Source organism: Palaemon carinicauda, chromosome 39 (assembly GCF_036898095.1).
Source record: "Palaemon carinicauda isolate YSFRI2023 chromosome 39, ASM3689809v2, whole genome shotgun sequence".
Classification (NCBI taxonomy): Eukaryota; Metazoa; Arthropoda; class Malacostraca; order Decapoda; family Palaemonidae; genus Palaemon; species Palaemon carinicauda.
In genome coordinates, this window is record NC_090763.1 from 14953715 (window position 1) to 14974273 (window position 20559).

The 20559-nt window shown below is 33.7% G+C and overlaps 1 protein-coding gene across 4 annotated transcripts in view; it reads right to left on the reverse strand.

The window, feature by feature from the left end:
* The window catches only part of kcc (solute carrier family 12 member kcc), a 947417-nt gene that overhangs the window by 37161 nt on the left and 889697 nt on the right, over positions 1–20559 (reverse strand). For 3 of the 4 annotated variants that reach the window (XM_068362575.1, XM_068362573.1, XM_068362572.1), the window contains exons 10-19: positions 15430–15662; positions 15105–15264; positions 14795–14994; positions 12286–12446; positions 11534–11655; positions 10578–10767; positions 10115–10198; positions 8905–9036; positions 7225–7332; positions 5989–6036 (exon numbers count right to left, since the gene is read on the reverse strand). In XM_068362575.1, coding sequence (XP_068218676.1) covers positions 5989–6036; positions 7225–7332; positions 8905–9036; positions 10115–10198; positions 10578–10767; positions 11534–11655; positions 12286–12446; positions 14795–14994; positions 15105–15264; positions 15430–15662 — 1438 coding nt within the window. The remainder of the gene's footprint in view (positions 1–5988; positions 6037–7224; positions 7333–8904; positions 9037–10114; positions 10199–10577; positions 10768–11533; positions 11656–12285; positions 12447–14794; positions 14995–15104; positions 15265–15429; positions 15663–20559) is intronic. The other variant, XM_068362574.1, reaches the window with a different exon arrangement.

Genomic DNA, 20559 nt, shown 5'->3' on the forward strand with positions numbered 1-20559 from the left:
TGTGCCTGAAAAAGCCATCAGTAGTTGCCATTAACCGACAGATTTTCCAATTACTTTACAAGAAGTATTAGCATAATGAAAGGAAAGTAAACAGGAAAATGTTTTGTTTTAGGAATAAATGTCAATAAAACCAAACTTCCACAGAGAAGTAACATGAACATAAGAGTATAGAAACAACAAAAAGTTAAAATAAAATTTTTGTTTAAAGATCATAAAGATTTCCTTAGGAAAATCAAGTCTATTTCTTTCTCGGTCATTTCCAGCAAACTTTTGGTAGTTAGAATTAGTCTTCTTATTAAGATATTCTAATCTACGTAAATCATTATATTGTACCAACCATTTAACCAGATTCTGAGGTTCAAATATATTTTTAAAGTATTTGAGAAACTGGAAATACTTATAATTTTAACACACAAATCAATGGTAGTGTAACAAGAAAAGGAATTATTTCTATCTGAAGAGGAGGTTTAATCCTGAAGCATGTGGAAAAACATGACAGGACATTGCCCGTCATGCAAGTGACTATATTTGAGCAGGTTGATACAAGACTTGTTCCATTTTTTATGTTTTATCTTTGGTTTTCATCTTTTATAGCTTATTCTTTACTACCTAAACTCCTTTCTATATCAGACTTTATCCTACTAGGAACCTTGGGCTGTAGAGCTATATTTTCCTAACTTTAGTAGCACCTTGGCTTGTAATAATAATAATAATAATAATAATAATAATAATAATAATAATAATAATAATAATAATAATAATAATAATATAATAATAAGAGTTCTTTAATAACTACTTTTTATCCAGCACCAATACAATATATTTCAAATAATTGTCTTTTGCTCTTGTGTAATCTATTTCTAAAGACCAATAGAATCATACAAATTTTGATACTTGTTTGTTATCATGAAAACTCGATTATAAAGAATTTTGATCCCTCTTCAATATCCACAACACAGTACAGCTATTTAAAAGTGAAAGCACAGTACCACTATCAATGCTCTAAATTGTTTCTTACAAATATACTTTTAAAAAGTAAGGACTTTCCAAACGTATATAAAGAAACAGTACCATTTACAAACACTGTCTTCATTGGCAAGACTGTGAATGTCAATCAGATCAAGAATGGTACCTAAGCAAATTCACTTTATTTAGTATCATATTTACAGCTGTCAACACTTATTTATGAAACATAATAGGAACATGCATTTCACAGGGCTACTGTAATTAATTCATAAAAAGAGTTTAGTAGAAATAATATGAAATAAAGTAAATTTGTGCTTATCACAAAATGCTTTGGATTCCTAGTTGGAAAACTATGATTCAACATCTTGCCTGAAAAAACATTTGATCCAAGTGAAATAGTTAAGTATAACATTTAACCTTTCCAGCATGTTTACATAGAATATTCATTTACTATTCCTGGTAAGTATTTATTATTTAAATAAGTTAAAAATAAGAGATATAATTTAAAACTCTTAAGAATAACGTAAAAGGTTTTTATCTAAGATGTGCGTGGAACTGTGACGCTACTCCTAAAAATACAGAAAGTATTGCAAATATGGAAAATGTATGCAAGTTATTTATCCCTTAATTTGAAATACCAGCTAATCTTGCTTACAGAAAAAGTTATTTTGATAATAAATTCACAACAGTGGTTCGAAGCCTTTTCTAATGCTACATGGATTAAAAAAGTAGAGTAACTGAAAAATGGTAGGTAAGGTATTAAAGACTCAAAACCAGTGTTTAATATCAAAAGTTTTAAGGAGCAAACCCTTGATAAAGATAAGTCTGACCAGAAAAATTATCTATGAAATACTAAGAGTGTGTGTTTAGTTTCATAGCTCAGTATGTCTATGTTTCAAGATTTTTTATAACAATTAAACAGTAGTATTTATTGTAATGTATCAATATACGATGTCTTAACTTTATCATATGCATGTCCTAAATCAAACTAAAATCTTTTCTTTAGATAATATCCTGATCACAGGTATTTTTTAAGGTAATGAATTAATCCAAGTACCGGTATTTAAATACCCTTAATGAATTGCCAGCATTCATAAAATATAAAACACCATCAAACTAATTTTGCTTGAGATAATTTTTCTCAATTGGTCAATAACAGTGTAAAAGGCATTTTAAGTTTTGATATTCACGCTTTTAGTATTTTAGCTTTAGAAAGACTGCTAATATTTATTTCATACAAGCCTACACCATTTCTTTCAACTTGCATACATAGAGCTGCAAAAGAACCAATAGGAATGCATTTATCAGTGGTAGTATCTATAAAAGTGCTGCTAATAATTGAATCAGTTCTTAACTATCCATGAATTAGTAATAATTGTATGATACAATTTCAAGGATGATAAAACTTATGGAGTAAACAATACATTTCCAAATTGTATCTCAAACTGACTGAGTGGTTAGTTAAACCAGCATTATACTTATCAATGTTAGAAAAGGTGAATACATGTATACTGTAACTAAAGTAAAAGGTAATATCTAGATATCTAAGAAATTTTACTACTTTTATTTCTATTCTGCTTATCAAATGTCACTAACTAGAAAAACCTTTAAAGTAATATTTCAAATTACTCAACCTCCCAGTCAGATTGGGTTTGATATTATTAATGATGGGATGACTGATTCTGTGACTGACAATTAGTATGCCTGCAAGACATGCAAGTGCCATATTTTTCTCAATAACTCACCTCCTCTAAAAAAATAAAAAAATAAAACTTTGTACTTGTCTTATTTGACTTTAGCCAGATAAGTATATCTCAGGTAGGTTTTTAAAGCAATATTATTTACTAACATGACTACTGCCATCAAGCTTCATCCCATCTGGTGTCATCCCATTTGAAACCCATTTGATAAATGTTAATAAATTAGAGCAATGATTTTAACACATCTTTCCATTTTAATATTATTTCAATGTCTTATCCGGGACTCACATTGCTCACCTCTCGAAGCAGGCACTTCTTAGCATTCAACTTAATAAAATAAAATCAACCTGCCCTATTTGCAACAATATTAGATATCTATACTGTGAACAATGTCAAACATCTGTACAATATGTGGCTGTTGTACTGATAAGACAAACTTTTAGAATTTTCTTGTTGAGTCCAACAGTTTTACACACACACACAGCTTCAACTCCGAACGGGGCTCTTAATCTCATAGATGTGCCTATGTTCACTTGACTATTTTGTAGGGCCCAATTTGCTATAATTAGTTTTGTTTTGGAATTATCCAGCTCAGGAACTTTAAATTATAGTTCCTAAGATTGCTTAACCATGTTACCGAAGGTTGCTTAAACATTTCATTGTGTTAGATACAAGTCTATAGACTTTTCACGGCAAATTTAGACCCTCATTCCTTGTGTCAGGTATGCAAAGGGTAAAAAATGTACCAAGCAGAGTGATGAGATGAATGTGCTCCCCATTCTGAGGATAGAATGGTATTAGTTTCATGAGCTCAAACGTAGGAAAAGGAAGGACAGAGATGGTAAGTATAGAAAGAGAGACTAGTGGGCTAAAAATTTGGACTAGGATTAGATTGCTTTGCTTCCTTGGAGATCATAAGTCAGATCACCTGTGTCAGAGGTGGGCCAAGATGAATTTGAATCATTAGTCAGGTCATAAATGAAATCTGAATAATGCTATAAGATCAGAAGTCAATGCTGTGAGATCAAAATGAACTAATCTTTCTCTACAACAAAGCTAGATGAATTTTTGAGTGTTTTAAAACCTCATGCGCATGTTGAATCTACGGTTTCAATCTATCCCTACTCAGGCTCTGATCACTAGCCACATTGTATATGATCTCCAATAAATTTATTCTTATTAGCCAGTAGATTTTTTGTGTGAAAATGAATCATGGCATTTAAATTCTTTTGCCAGACTTTTATGTGAACTGTGTTCTCTCATCAATTATATACAGAAAGGTCTGTAGGTGTCACATCCTTATAATCTTATGTGCTGGAAGGTTAAGTATTTTTAAAGGTTAGGAACCAGGTGAGAATATTTTCCTTTCTAGGATGTTTATTCAATTTATAAAATTTGTCAATCCTGAGGAATGTGGTCACTAGCAAAGTGAGTCTCATGTATGTCACATTTAATACAAAATTAATTATTTCAATACTTACCAGAGACTCAAATGATCTCCCACCTGCACCCCCAACTCCTGGTGGTTCTATTTCGGACTTCAACTGTATTGACTTAAGATTCTAAATACTTTAGTCTTATTAGTACAATAGGCCAGGTAAGTGATGTATTTCATCATATGGAGATCTAATATTGCGGTAAATGGGACACAATGATTGTGATGATTTTATTAATAATCTTAAAGGCTGAAAAGCTCTAGCTTCAAGATGTATGCAATGTGAATCCAGTGTAAGGATTGAAATAATAATGTTATACCAAAAATTTGGATTTTTTTTGGAACTCAAGTTGATGTAATTTTCCTCCAACTAATCTTGCCTGAAGATTCATGGTTGTTATATTACAAGCATTGTAGCTTTACAAGTAATAAGCACAGGGACTAGAGAAATCTTATTCAAATTAACTACCTGAATTTCAGAAATTCTTTACACATCTTAAACGTTATGAATTTATAAAATTAGAAATAATGTAGAATGATTTGTGCATACCCACTGGTTAGAATTATCATCTTAGGTAATACATTTGATTTTATAAATAAAAAATTGTATGTAATGTAATTATGATAATTCAAATTGCATATAAATCAATTGTAGCTTAGTCCTTCAAAATCTAAAGCCTACATCATGAACTTTTGAAAGACTTCCAAATTGCATAAAACCATATATTGGTTCCAAAGATATTTTATCTAAATTAGCATATACAAGAGAAAACTTAAAACTTTCTGGATACCTTTCTCAAGTTTTTTTTTTAATAGCATTGCTAGTAAAAATGTTGATATGAAAAATACTATTCTGCCCTTCTTGGAAATAAAGCACTGTATTGTAATTAAACGAAACAAAAAGTTTGTATGGACATAAAAGGGTAGAATTTATTCTGAAAACAAATACTTACTGTATATTTTTTGGGGGGGAATTTTGATAAAAAAGAAAAAAATTTTGGAACGTAAGGGATACCAAAAAGGAAGCTAAAATTAATAAAAAAAAAAAAAAAATCAACATTAATGTTAAGATTGCAATTTACCTAAGGAGAAATGCTTGGCAGAATATAATTCATATATCTGTATTATACAAGCACTTTTAAATTCTAATAATACATACCACTTTTTGTACTAAAAACAATATACAGTACTAGATACAGTACTATCTAACTGTCTGCTATGTACAGTACAGTGTTTTGAGTTTATCTTTTCAGTCCTGAAAAGCACACTAGAACTTTTTTTATACAGTACTGTACTTTTCTGGTACTTTCATTACTCTTTCTGATACTGTCTCTTCAATTAGTTTTAGCTAATATTAAAAATTCACTTCACAAAAACCAATTAAAATACATATTGGTGTTCTAGAATAGTAATAGGAATGCAGATAATGTCACACTTAATCTACTTTAAATAAACAAAGTATTCCATCAAACATCAGATTAGCACTCCTCTAGAGATGAAAATTTAGAATACAACAACAACATAAAAACAATTAATCAACAAACAACTGCCATGAACATAAAATTAGTATTATTGGTGCTCATAATACTGTACTTGTTCTAATCTATACCATTCTACAGTACATACAATACAAATTACAAAGCCAATTTTCTAAAGGCAATATTCTATAACAAATGGGATTAATAATGTATAAACCAGTGGGTAAGCACAAACAACTTGGAAAAGAATGATAACTATCTGAAAAAGACTATTTGCATTTATAATGAACAATATATCTTTGTCCCTCAAATGGGATGAATGAAAGCATATCATTCTAATCATGCACATCCCTTTATAATGGAACACCAAATAAGTAACAACACATAAATCAAGAAAGTCCTCACACACCAGTGGTAGTTTGTCTTCTATATTGGCTGTCTCAAACCCTAGCTCCGACTAAGGTTGCCGCATGATGAGAAAAGAGCGATAGTTTAAGACATCATTACAGTGGTAAAAGATAAGTAATAGAAATCAAAGACATATGTGCTTTATCCTTGAAAAAAAAAAAGACTAAAGCACTTGCCTAAAGTAAGTTATAGAAGATAAAAGAGCAGCTGTAATAATTATGTTGAATTTCTGATACACTTGGTAGATAGATAGATAGATAAGATATTCAAAAGGTACTATACACCCAAAGTCATTTTTGTGTCATATCCATCACAATTTATACAAAGCCACAGAAACTGTACTATTACTGCCAACTAAAATTGTGGTCAGAATACAGTTCCTATACGAGACGGAGTGATTTTGATGATAAATAAGACTACTTTAGTTTTACAAATTTCGAAGAGACGAAAGTAAACACCTAATTCAGTATCAATAGTTAAATATTGTAGATAAAAAGTTCTTATATGTTTCTTGATTTCCTAAAATGGAATAAAAATTAGAATGCATATAGACATTAAGAATACAGAGTAGGAACAATAGATCTAATGTTTACTCATAAAGCTGAAATTTTAGTTTGTCCCAAAAATTTAATTATATATCATGCTCAGATTTCCTTACCATTACTCAGAATTTTTACTGAATCATGCAACAATGTTCTTGTATTTGTTCCTTACGGATCTCTTGACACATTATTTTATATTTGACCCAACAGAAAAATCCACCATATACTGTAAGGGGGACATACATGACAACTCATGTTTCATAAAACTTACTTTAAAACTACTGTATAAGATACTATATTTACTCTTAAAATAATAAAACAGATTTTCATAAAACTTACTTTAATATACTGTATACGTTACGATACTATATTTACTCTTAAAATAATAAAACGGTTTCATAAAACTTACTTTGATATACTGTATACGATACATTATTTTACTCTTAAAATAATAAAACAGGTTTTCGAACATTTCATACGATTAGTTTACTGCGCTATAAGATACGTTCTTTCCACCAAGTCAGAAATCCTTCAAGATAATAAGTTTTAATTCTATTTTCTATAAACTTACTCAATTTGTGGGTATGTAAAAATACCAATCAATAATCTACTCAAGGAGCCAAATAGTCTAGAATATTTTACATAAATACCAACAATTTTCACAACAGAATTGAACAAAGAATTTTAATACTCACAATATTCAACTTTTCTCTTCGGTTGAGTCTCAGTTCCTTTAACATTTGCGTTCTCTGTTCCATCATTAGTGTTCTCTCATAAGTGTATGTCTGGATATCACTATCCATCTAAAAGAAAAGTAAAGGAATAAAATATCATGGAAATACTGTTCTTGTAATTTCAGTAAATTTAAGAGTGTTTCTCTGGCATTTGATACTCTAATTCTTAAGTCCTACATGTGATAATGATAAAATCTTAGTTAAATATTTCCCCCAAAATATAAATTATTGAACAATGGTGCTTCAACTTGACTTATACTTATCAGACATTTATATAAACAATATATTAACATATTTTGTACCTATTGGAATATTCCAATCTGTACACAGGCCACACTGGTTGCTGGCTACCTGATGCTGATAGCATGGGTTTTTTGCATTTACAGGGGACTAAGCCCACCCTCTCATTTGTACTGTATTGTGATTCTTTTCTTGCATTCATTTATGGCACGTTTGAAAGCAATGAGAACCATTATTATGATTAACAGTTGGTAAAAATTTACTGTTTAGCAAACATTAGCTGAAATTAGACTTGTGCTTGAAGATGAATAGCTTAGTCCTAGGATTCTGTTGGTAGATGTCACGTAATCAGGCACAGGTTTATTATTAGAGGAAATAACGACATCTGATTACATTAATAATGTAAAATTCTCCTTAACCAAAGACTCTTCTTATTTGAACAGAAATTCCAACATCATTATCCAATTAAACTACCCTAACCTGTTCTGAACTTTCCCAATTTACTGTCTTTTTTTCCTTTTGCGTTCAGAGTTCCTACCACGAACCCTTTTAAAAATTAATTTGACATAGTCTTTCAAAAGAATATCTATAAAATCTGCATATTGTGGACATCTACATTTTAGATGTCATGTTGGCCCCTACATAAAACACAAAAGGAATGCAGGTCTTTTACCTCAAAAAGAAATTTATTCACTGAATGTTTATAACACAAAAGAAATCTAAAAACCAGTAGAAGACATATTTAGATGTAGTTAACAAACAGAAATGGACTAACACTCGAATATAGGAATCGTGCTGACAGTGGTTGTTAAGCCTACTCAAGAAGAATTTAATAGATAATATGATGAATTGATACCAAGCCAATATTATCTACCATAGAGCGATAAAGATAGAGCTGCCGACCGTAACATACAAGAGGGGAAAGGCAACTGGGGTAAGAGAGACAGAATTATCTTAATTCTTTAATTTTTTAGGTAAAAAATCAGAAGGTTTCAGCAATGAAAGAGTGTGAACCTTAGGTAAGATTCAATGAAATAACGAAATATTCTTCTGTTAATACTACTGATACCTGCAACCAAAATAGACTATGAAAAAATAATCTTACATGAACAAAGAAATAAAAAATCAATACAAGAACAATACACTACAATTGCCTACATTTCTTCTCTAACACTTCAAACAGTTATTAAATATTTTTCCTTATTTGTCATGTAAAGATTCATTAATTAAATTTTGCATCACTATTCATACATTCGCACAAGATACAGTAATTCTCTTTTCATCATTTCAAGATTTTTCTCATTATATATTCCCGATACTGCTATCAAAATTAGCGTTAGGAAACTAACATGTCCCAATGTCAAGTACTCCATGAAATTTCAAAAAAGGTAATAAACCTACCATTTCAACAACATCTACTTCAGCATCAATTCTCAAATGATAAAGGAAGGTCTTGAGATCTTTCTTCATTTGAATACTGTTATCTTCTAGCTGAGCAACAGTGAAGATGCGCATCTTGCAGTTCTTCCACACCTGATAAGTAAACAGATAAAATAACTGATTATTTTCCAAAATAGAAGACATAAACATATGATTACTGTAAATATATAGTACTGTATACAAATTATATATAATGTGTGTGTGTGTCTGTGTGTATATATACTGTGTGTATATATATATATATATATATATATATATATATATATATATATATATATAACTACATTTGGTTTGTTTCTTCTATTAACTCCATAAAAAATCAACTTATTGAGAAAGTCTTTTAAGATTTTTGGTGACCAATCTATTGAATTTTAATCAGAAGAAATGTTATCATTCTTAAATTCTAACTTGTTTCATGTATTGTTCCTCCTTTCTGGTCTTCAGCTGGTGACTCATCTAATTTGTTGGACATAATCCTTCAGGTCCTTTATTTTTCTTATTCTTGAGCTGGATATTAATCATTGGCACTGTTGTTCAGTTACTATTTTATGCTTGTTGCATAAGATTTTTTCTAATTCGGCCCATTCTTTTACATTCAGATTAAGGGTCAACACTAAACAGTATTATAGAAGTTTTATTCCAGCTGAGACCAGATTGCAGAATGACATTCCTAGTCAGGATGTTAAATCGGTGGAACTTCATAAGTTTAAACTTGTAGCGAAAGTTTTTGTGTTGAACACGATGACATAGGTCTCGCTTCATAGTTTTATATATGACAGATCTATTTTAACACTATTATTGATCTTAAGATATTATATATTCCTTCTTCCTTACTTCCAATAAAATTTATTTATTACTGTAATAATAATAACATATGTAGGCAAAGTGGAGGCTATCAAGTAATAAAATAAAGATTAAATGGATTCTAAGACCTACCCCACATATCATTAACAGTGCCATGCAGGGCTCCTTGTTAGTGATACCTAACCTCCCCAGGTAACCCATGGGTATTTATCTATGAGACATTTTCACAAGATGACAGGCAAGTTATAAATAAAAAAAACAAGCAAAGCACATGTGTAATAAAACTAAAATGAGCCCATGTATTCAAAGAGATATAAATCAAACCTTACAATCTACTAATAAGAAAGTTACACTTCAATCATCATACCTTGTGCTGACGGAGAAGGAAGGGTAACAACATGAGAAGACCGCCATCATGTACAATCCACCATATGTCAATAGTTCCAGAGACCTGTCAAAGACAATACCATTTATATACAAATCTTTCTAAGAAAAGGCAAGATTACATTATAGGCGAAATAGTTAAAATGAGAAAATATTCTAAAAAATAGAAAAAAAAATCAATAATTTGAAACACCTTTAACAACAATGAGCTAATTTAAACAGATCATGAATTCTCAATGTTTGCTACTCTATTATTAATAAATAATTTTTAATCTGTCAAGGTAAGGCACATAATTTTACAAGAAATTATAAAATTAAGTATATACTTTACATGAACATGAAAGCAAAACTATGTATTAGTATCAATGTTTGCTTCAAATGGTACTATACTATATTGAGCTCAAGTTAATCTATAAGTTTTGACATACTTTTCTATAATGACTAACCTTTGTAAGTGAATCAGGATAAAAGTTTATGCCTTTTGGCACAAGCAAGGCCATTTTTGCAGTTGATACATTACGAACAGTGTCTAAGAACACTCGCCATGATCTTTCATCAGGTGACTGACGCCAACCATACGGCCAGCCTAAGATGACTGTGTTGGGCTTCATGCCTCCTAAACCACAAGTCTGAATGCTGCAAAAATTAATTACTTTTATTATACTGTAATAGGTAATACAGTACTCATGATTGTGTAATCAAGGATGAAAGACAATGATGGGTTTAGAAAGTTGAGCCCAATAGTAATATCCTGTAAAAGAGGGAAATAAGGTGGAAGGGAAATAACTGGTAGAAATATAAGAAAAGCATAAATTAATGATTCAGTTAGCAATAGTGAACGTCATTCAAGAGAGATCTTCCGATATTTTACCAGTTCTCATGGAGGGAGAATCTTCCTCTAAGCAGTAACACCCCCCTCCTCCTCATCTCTCTTCTCCCTCATACCAGCTACGACTCTCCTCAAAGGGAAAGCAAGTTATAGTAATTGGTCAATATTTCTATTTCTTATTGTATTGTGAATTATTAATTTCTGATGTTAAGGGTTATAAATTGTTCAATAACTAGCAATATAAATCCTTAAAAATGAAAGTATATGCGCATTTATGGATGCGTGAAATATATAGAGTGAATTTCCTTTCTTATGAGAAAAACAGTTTTTATCTTCAAGCATTTTCATTGGCAACGTTACTCCCACAACGAATTTAACTCGTAAACTGAGGTGCAACCCTACTAAACAACGAGACTACTGTATAAATAGCTCAAAAGCCCTAGCCATATTAAATCAGTTACCAGTTTCATTTATACCTTAAATTCCATATTTATACAAGTTTCTCCAATAATCCATATTTACTTTTTAACAAAATATTAAGAAAAATGTCAGCAAACCATTTCTGATACTTACATGTGACTGATTCCCTCAGTCAAGTTCTTAGCAACCAATGTATCTACAAAACCTTTGACTTTTTCTTCATCCATAGCGCGGCGTAAACTTTGACGAGCAGCAAGGGACTCACCACAACTTTTCTGTAACATGAATTTTTTTTTAATCAAGTCTTATTAACTTGGATTCATAATTGGACTACAGCATACAATCTAAACTCTTGAAATTTATTATTATAAAATAGAATTTTGAAAATAAAATTTATATTTTGTATTTTCTTTACTCACTTGATGTTTATATTGCTCTCTCGAAGCTTGGTTTCTATTAATGTTTAACCAAAAAAACAGAAACTCTCTATTTTATTTCCTTCCAACAGACAGACTTTACATAAAGTGATGTGAGAATCTAGCTGCTGATGGCAATAACTTTGCATGTTGATACACTGGCCGTAGAGCAGGGGAGGCAATATTCCTTTGATATCCTATGTAGTACTATACAGGGGTATTGCATTCCCTGTTCTAGCCTTTTACAGGATAGCCCTTGGAGACCACACAGTAAATCAACTCTATAAATTAATTGGTTGGTTTATAAAGAAAATCTAATATATTACTGTTCTTTTCGGCAAAGTATTTAAAATAAACAATTTACATATGTGAATACACAATAAAAATATCAAAGTATATAGAAATGGGAAAACCTATAGTATAAAAAAAAAATAAGATTTAAAATGAGAAAATTTAGATCATAAAATAAATTTTTCACAGAAAGCTTACCGTATAATCCCCTTCAATGACGGACACGCCTATCGTTAAACCTTTACCAGCCTTTAGCTGCGATGCAAACGTGAAGAGTTTCTTGTATTTTGGAACCAAATCCTTAGTCAGTTTTGAGAGGATAAGAATCTGGGGACGCCAATTTTTGGTATGAGGAGGACCTGAGGAATAATAAAGTATATGTGTACTAACAGTATATTAGTCTATAAACATATACAGTATATATAAAAATATGTATGTATAGGGTATACCATAGCTTAAGATCCTATACAGAATAATATCAATATTAAAAATACCTTCACCACTATTATATCTGACAATTAACAATTGTCAATTGTGATTTTTCCTTAAGCATTGGTTTATGACACTTCCCTGAGCAAAGTTTTAGATTATAAGTCCACTGAAATGTATAAAACTTGTTTTATACCTTTTATAGATGGTCTCCATAACAAACTTTATCAGATCCATACTTTGGACAAGATTTCTCAATTAGTTTTATTTTTGGCAGAATAAGCTACTTTAAATTTTCTCTATCAAATTTACATTCACTAATAATAATCATTCTAGATAACTTATCATCAACAATTACATGCCGGTTACTGTGTCGGTAGACAATCTTTGCTGCATATTTACAGAATTTAAAATTTATGATATCCTAATAAGAAGAGCAACAAATTCTGACTATTTCCAACTCCAAAACAAATGCACACAACAAATGCACACTTATTTTTTCATTAATGCATAAAAAGAATTAAAAATAACACTGAACATAAGTTTTAGTGAAGAAGTTTGACTGAGCCCTATTAAAACAATGTTATTGTGAAGTTACTTCAAACTCTACTTTTTTATTTTTATTTAGATTTTTATCATTTAAAAACATTTGAAAGATAATTCTATACATAAAAAGATGTACAGGTACATGTATAATTCTCTTAGCATTTCCTTTTTATATATGAATACATTTTTCTATCTATAATGTTACTGTACTTTTAAGGTTGCTATTCTTATATGTCAATATATTGTTTTTACTGATAATAAAACGTACCAGCTATAACATTCTCAATCTTTTCATATCTGAATGACAAAATTACATTGACCTCAAAATTTCCAAATTTGAGGGTTAGACCATTTTTACACGGCACGCCTCGCATGCTATACTGAATACGTACAGTACAGTACGCCATACCCTACCGAATTACTGCAGCATCCAATGCCAAGTAATTTTCCAATACAAAGCGTTTCTTTTCGATATAACCATGTGAAAATCGACTAGGTACATCGCTCTCAAAAATATTTTTCAAAGAAAAAAAGTTTATGGAAATAAAAATTGTGTTAGCTGCACTACCACAATGAATTTTAACCATTATGTCCTATTTTGGACTCCAATCTAACTCACTGTGTGACTGTCACAACATCGTTAACTAGAAAAATTTGTCTTTTAGGAAAGAGGCCTTCTCAATAACTAGATTCCAAAACCAATTAGGACTTTTACTCCAATATTTCATTCTTGTTTAAATAAAACTTTACAGCTCTCACAGGACAAGGAAATCTTTTCTCTGATGTATCACTACCTTTCCTCTCCAAAATAAAAATGGCGTGGGTTGGAAAATAGAGTATAACATTAAGTCTAGAAATAACAAATTTCAAAAGTAATTTTTATTATTTTTCTAGGTATACAAACTTGAGTCCTATAAATTGGACTATGTTTTTAGCGCAAGCTGGAACAGCCATTGAAACTGTCAACTTAACAAGACAGTTAACGATAGGTAGTGGTTACAGGCAAGAAGCACCGCTCCTCCACGTGTCAGATGTTCAATTTTGACCTTTACATTTGATCAAACTGCTAGGAAAAACTTCAAGAGTAGGCTATGGTTCAAAACAGGGAAGTTAAGCTGGTATCAGCCTACCCAAAGACTCACTGGTCTTCTTAAATATTGGCCAATGCTCTCTGAATTTTCCTCTGAACTAAATACAAGCAAATCAATATACAGTACTAACAGTTAATTTACCTTATATTTGAATGACCAAAACATACAATCATCAGTTGAACATAAAAGCACAATCCTGTGCTGGTATGTTTCACAAAGCCACCTAAACCACTCTCAGTGGGATTCTTAACAATTCTAGAATACAATATCTCATTAAAAGTCAATTAGCCTAAAACCACAAAGAAAAAACACAATTAGAAATACCAGGCAAAAATAAACTACAACTGATCATTATACAGGTGACAAGAGAACTGAAAGGCAAAAGGAACTATGATGTATCACTGCTAGATGGTTGCATTCAATTGTCAGATTGCGAGATGCTTGCCAAAGGGGGGAAGACACTTCACAAGGAGAGAAAATGGAAATTTTTTATTTTGGGGCAAGGTCAACGCTTAAAAAGCTTTGACAGAGAAGAAATATGAACAGGAGAAAATCATAGAAACAATAATTCTCTTATGGAACTTTGTGGTCTTAATGATTCTAGCATGCAAAAACAAGGCAATCAAGTGTACAGTACATACCTTCTTCTAATCTTAATAAGGAGTATCTTGCTGCAGAGAGAGCAATACCCCTGATGCCATCTCCCCATTCTTTCTCGGCACCACGGAACTCTATGTATTTATATATGATCCCAGCAAGCAGCATTGCTATCAACGCATAATACCAAGATGTCATAAACATGACTGTTATGCAGAGGGACAAACCAACAAATGATAATGACCTGAAATAAAAATAAAATACTTTGTAAGCACTTTATGATACCCAAAGCAATTAATACAGTACTTCCTCTAAATCATTATTACAGTGAAACAACTATGCTCAGTAACATACCAATGATAGTACTTGAATCTTGGTCTCCAGTTCGGTGTGCGAAGTAATGTTTGTAGAGCACATGCAAGGTTAACAAACCCATAGCACATAAGGAAAAACATGGATAAAATGGGAGCTATGTAATCAAGATTACCAATCAGGATGGCAATTTGGCAGATACCTATAAACAAAAAAAGATTTCATTACAGTTTTATAATTCAGTATGTAGACATGATACTTTTATTATTAATATAGTATCAAACAATAAAAAATATGCACAGTTCTGTGAGAGTTTAGATACTGCATTCTACAAAAAAAAATAAAGAATTACTTATCAATATCTTACATCCAGTTATCAGAAGAGCCCGTAGAGGTTCCCCTCGAGCAGAGGAAACAGCAAAAGGCGCCAAAAAGGGAATTATACCATCTTTTGCAATAGCTTGCAATAATCTTGGTGCTCCGGTGAGCGATTGAAGACCTGCACCCATGGTTGAAAGGAGAGAGCCTACCAAGATGACCCATTCATTTGGCCATGAAATAGAAGCTATAGCCAGTTTTCCACCTACACTTTGGCCAAACCTAAAAGAAAAAAAAACAATCTTAGTAGAGCTCCCCTCTATACCAATTATACTGCAACATCTTAAGGACCTTGATGTTAATTGTAAAGGAAAACTTTGTGCTTATTATTATTGTAAAAAAAAAAAAAAGGTTTGAGGATCTGTATTTATGATTTAGTTATGAGTCGTGGGGAGAAAATGAACGTATTTATTCATTCTAAAATAATCTTAAATTCAATAAACTAGCGTTTGATAAATCAATTGAATTATCTTAAGAAACCTTTATCAAACCTATGTCCACCTTCAAGTACAATACTGTCTTTAGTATACTTGAACAAAAAAAATTTAAATCTTGAGAAATTAGATTATCATTATTAAAAGGGGAGATTGTCCAGCTCTATGAGTTGAGCTCAACTATTACAAAGCTGACCTGAATAAACTCAGGAGTGAATTATAAAACAAAAAATCTAAATCATAAAGAAAAAAATAAATTAGAAGATAAAAGTCTGCTGTAAATAGACATCTAAATTTTATTCAACAAATATGTACTTCTTAAAAATAATAAAATCTTAATAAAAAAAGAGAAACAGTCCAATGAGCTGTCAAGATACTATTCTGACCGAAACAAAGTTTTTTGTCTCCATGAACTGTGTCTTATGGTTAAAAGCATATCACACTCACTGCACCTTGGAACAGTTTCATGAGGTGTGGACATTAAAGATCAATGTGTAAATCTTATATGACAGAAATTAAAAGTTAGTAGACTATTTCTCAAACAATGATTCATAGTGCACAAATTTTCAAATTGAAAATTGGATTTTCATCATTAAAGCTATTAGTCTATCTCCATATTTACCTTTGAATTATAAGCTATTGATTTATGAGAGAGGTTTACAATCTTTGAATAAAAATTAATGCAAGAATAAATTTCTCGTGGCTATTTTCTCTCCAAGACCATCTAGGTCTGTATTACTACACCCGTTATCCAGATCCAGAAAGCCTGCAGTAGAATAGCCAAAAAGTGGCTTTGTTCTGTGAATCAGCCTGATTTATGCCAAAACATACCAAAAACAGAAAATATAAAGCTCGTAAAGTGGGAAATAACAGAGTTTATAATAAAAACCCTGTTTATTTCTAGGAATCTTAACTTTGAATCATAAGCTCAATCACAAATTGCACAGAAGTAGATGAGCAAGCAAATAGACATATATCCTACTAACTTAATAAAACTGAATTGTGTTGGATAAATCAGCAAAAAAATATCTCCTTTACAGTTAAAAAACATCTGAGAATATTCTTACAGGGAATGACCTAGGGGAGCAACTCCACTGCAAAATTACCAATGACAATTTCATATCCAATGAACCTAGCAATATTAATGAATTTGAATGACTTGAAAGAAATACACGTACACGAAACTATTTTAACAGAAATATCTAATCCAACCCATTTTACAACTAAGACAAAGAAAACTACTGTAAGCCTTTATACAATAAACTTTACCCCATACAAAAATGACTGTTGTAACACAATTATTAAAGTAAATTTTACTAAAGTAATTTAAACAATAATCAAAAGTAAATAAGGTGAAAACATATGAACTAAACTAAACAAAATACAATATGTAACACAAAAATGTCAGAATATCTACAGTCAAAACTGAGAACCCTAGACTACAAGGTATAAAAATTCTTTTACTGTATTAATATAATGTTTTTACCAAGTAATTTGAAGCAAAACCAGCTCTATTTTGGTACTGACCTGCTGCCACGTACAGTATTGTAGAACATTAGTATAAAATCCCTATGAAGTGTGTTGAATTCAGTATACTGTGCATCATGAAAAATTGTCTTGCTATACATCAGTTTATTTGAATTACAATTCATAAGCTAAAACTTGTAATGATCGAGAAGAGTCACACATACCCTTATTTAGCCTACTCACACTTGAAACAGATGTACACCTCAGTCAGCCTGTAGATCTATTTCAATGCACAACCCTTGCTATAACCGAGTTTTCATATTTTTGGGGATTCTAAAGTAAATCTGTGAATAATGGATCCTAAGGTGTGAAAAAAGGCAAGCTATAAAGAAAATCATTAGGATCCCTATACTGTAGATGTTAAGTATGAGACCAGCATAAACATCACTGATTAAGAGTGCTGTATGAAGAGAACCAGAATTTTTATCATCGTAAAAAAAAACTGGCATTAAATCAGCTAACTTTGCAAAGGGGGTCAAATCTTCATAAAAAGATCAAAGACATTAAAGCAAGTTAAAATGACAAATTCGTAGATAATTTGTATTTTTCCTAACTACACAAACCTTAGCAATTTACATGGGGTAATTACTTCGGCGTAGCTGAACGACGAGCCATAAAGTTTTAACGAAGGTTTCCTACCCCGCCGCTAGTTAGCGGGGGGTAGGGAAGGGGTAGCTAGCAAGTATTCACCTGTATGTGTGAGGGGGGAGGGGTAGCTAGCTACCCCTCCCCCCTCACACACACAGGTGAATACTTCACTTTACTTAGAGGTAGGACTTATCTTGGGGGACAGGGCTGGCGGGCACATAACTGTAAATAGCTAAGGTTTGTATAGTTAGGAAAAATACAAATTTTCTACGAATGTCATTTGTTCCGTAACTGAAATACAAACCACGCTATTTACATGGGGTGACTTAACCCTTAGGAAGGGTGGTAAGTATCCTGCCATACTGGCTTTGGCTTGCCCGGGGACCCCGAACCCGAGTTTGAAAGATCTCATGGGTTGAGGGGGCCCGTGCTCCTCGCAGGCAGTTGTGAGACTGCTGCGGCCTACGTAAGTTGTGTGTGAAGGTGAGCAGTGACTCGTCCTAGGAAGTTGACCTGGAGTTCTTCAGATGGAAATCTAGGCTAGGACTCTCCCAATACCATCTCGTCAGGGTATGGGGACATGACAGTATTACAACTTAATACTAGGAACACAAGGGAGCATGGTTTACCTGCAGAGGTTCGAGGTCAGCTGTGCAAGGACCCAGGATGCTGTTTTTCTCCAAGGGAGGAGAGGACGAAGAAAAGAAAAGGGCCAGACAGATCTTTTCATTCACACAGACTAAAACTGGGTAACAATGCCCTCAACCTTCTGCTACTTGTCCAATAAGGAGCCTGAGGTTAGACCAGCTGTTGTGCAGCCACCACAGGGCCGATAGAGAACGTATCGAGCCTCCTGTGTGTCACGTCTTGCAGGTAGTGAGCCGTGAAGGTGGTCTGACGCTTCCACACCCCAGCTTGCAGGACCTGCGTCACCGAAAAGTTCTTCTTGAAGGCCAGGGACGTAGCCACGCCCCTGACGTCATGCGCCCTAAGGCGACGTGATGGAGGAGGGTCAGGATTCAAGGCCAGATGAATTACCTTGCGAATCCAAGCCGAGATGGTATTCCTGGTGACCCTCCTCTTTATTTCCCCGGTGCTCACGAACAAAGCTCGCACCTGGGGGCGGACTGCAGCTGTTCTTTTAAGATACAACCTCAGACTCCTGACTGGGCACAGTAGGAGATGGTCTGGGTCATCTGTTACAGAACGGAGACTCGAAACCTGGAAGGAGTCGAACCTTGGGTCCGGCACTCCCGGGTTCTGAGTCTTGGCAACAAACTCAGGGACAAAGCTGAACGTTACCTCCCCCCATCCCCTTGAATGGGCCAAAGCTAGCAGGAACACCGTCTTCCAGGTAAGGTGGCGATCAGAAGCCTGGCGTAATGGTTCGTAGGGAGGTCTCTTAAGAGACCTGAGAACTCGAACCATGTTCCAAGGAGGAGGTCTCACTTCCGACTGAGGGCAGGTAAGCTCGTAACTCCGTATGAGAAGAGACAGTTCCAGCGAGGAGGAAATGTCCATTCCTTTGAGCCTGAAGGCAAGACTTAAGGCTGAGCGATAGCCTTTCACTGCCGAGACTGAAAGGCGCATTTCTTCCTGCAGATAAACAAGGAACTCCGCTATTGCTGGTAAAGTGGCATCGAGGGGAGAGATACCCCTTCCACGGCACCAACCACAGAAAACTCGCCACTTCGCCTGGTAGACTCCTGCGGATGACTTGCGCAGGTGGCCAGACATCCTGTTCGCAACTTGTTGCGAAAAACCTCTCTCTGTGAGGAGATGCTGGATAGTCTCCAGGCGTGAAGCCGAAGCGAAGCTACGGCTTTGTGGTAGACGTTGGAGTGTGGTTGTTTGAGTAGCTCGTGACGTGGAGGGAGCTCCCTCGGGATCTCCGTGAGGAGCTACAGAAGGTCCGAGAACCACTCTGCATGATGCCATAGCGGAGCTATCAAGGTCATTGAGAGATTGACCGATGTTCTGGTCTTGTTGAGTACCCTCCTCATCAGACAGAACGGGGGAAAGGCGTACATATCGACGTTGTCCCACCGTTGTTGGAAGGCATCCTGCCAGAGAGCCTTGGGGTCCGGGACTGGGGAGCAGTACAGCAGAGCTTGGTGTTCAGCGCCGTAGCGAACAGATCCACTGTCGGGGAACCCCACAAAGTCAGGACTTTGTTGGCTATCTGAGGATCCAAAGACCACTCGGTACTCACTATCTGCGTCGCTCTGCTCAGACTGTCGGCGAGCACATTCCTTTTGCCTGGAATGAAGCGAACCGCTAGTGAAATTGAGTGGACTTCGGACCATCTCAGGATCTCTACTGCAAGATGGGATAGCTGCCCCGAAAAGGTACCTCCCTGCTTGTTGATATAAGCCACGACCGTGGTATTGTCGCTCATCACCACCACAGAGTGGCCCGCCAGGACTTGGTGGAACTTCTGAAGTGCCAGGTATACGGCCTTCATTTCTAGCAGGTTTATGTGAAGGTACTTTTCTGATTCTGACCACAGGCCTGAGGTCCTGTGGTTCAGAACGTGGGCCTCCAACCCTTTGTTTGATGCCTCCGAAAAC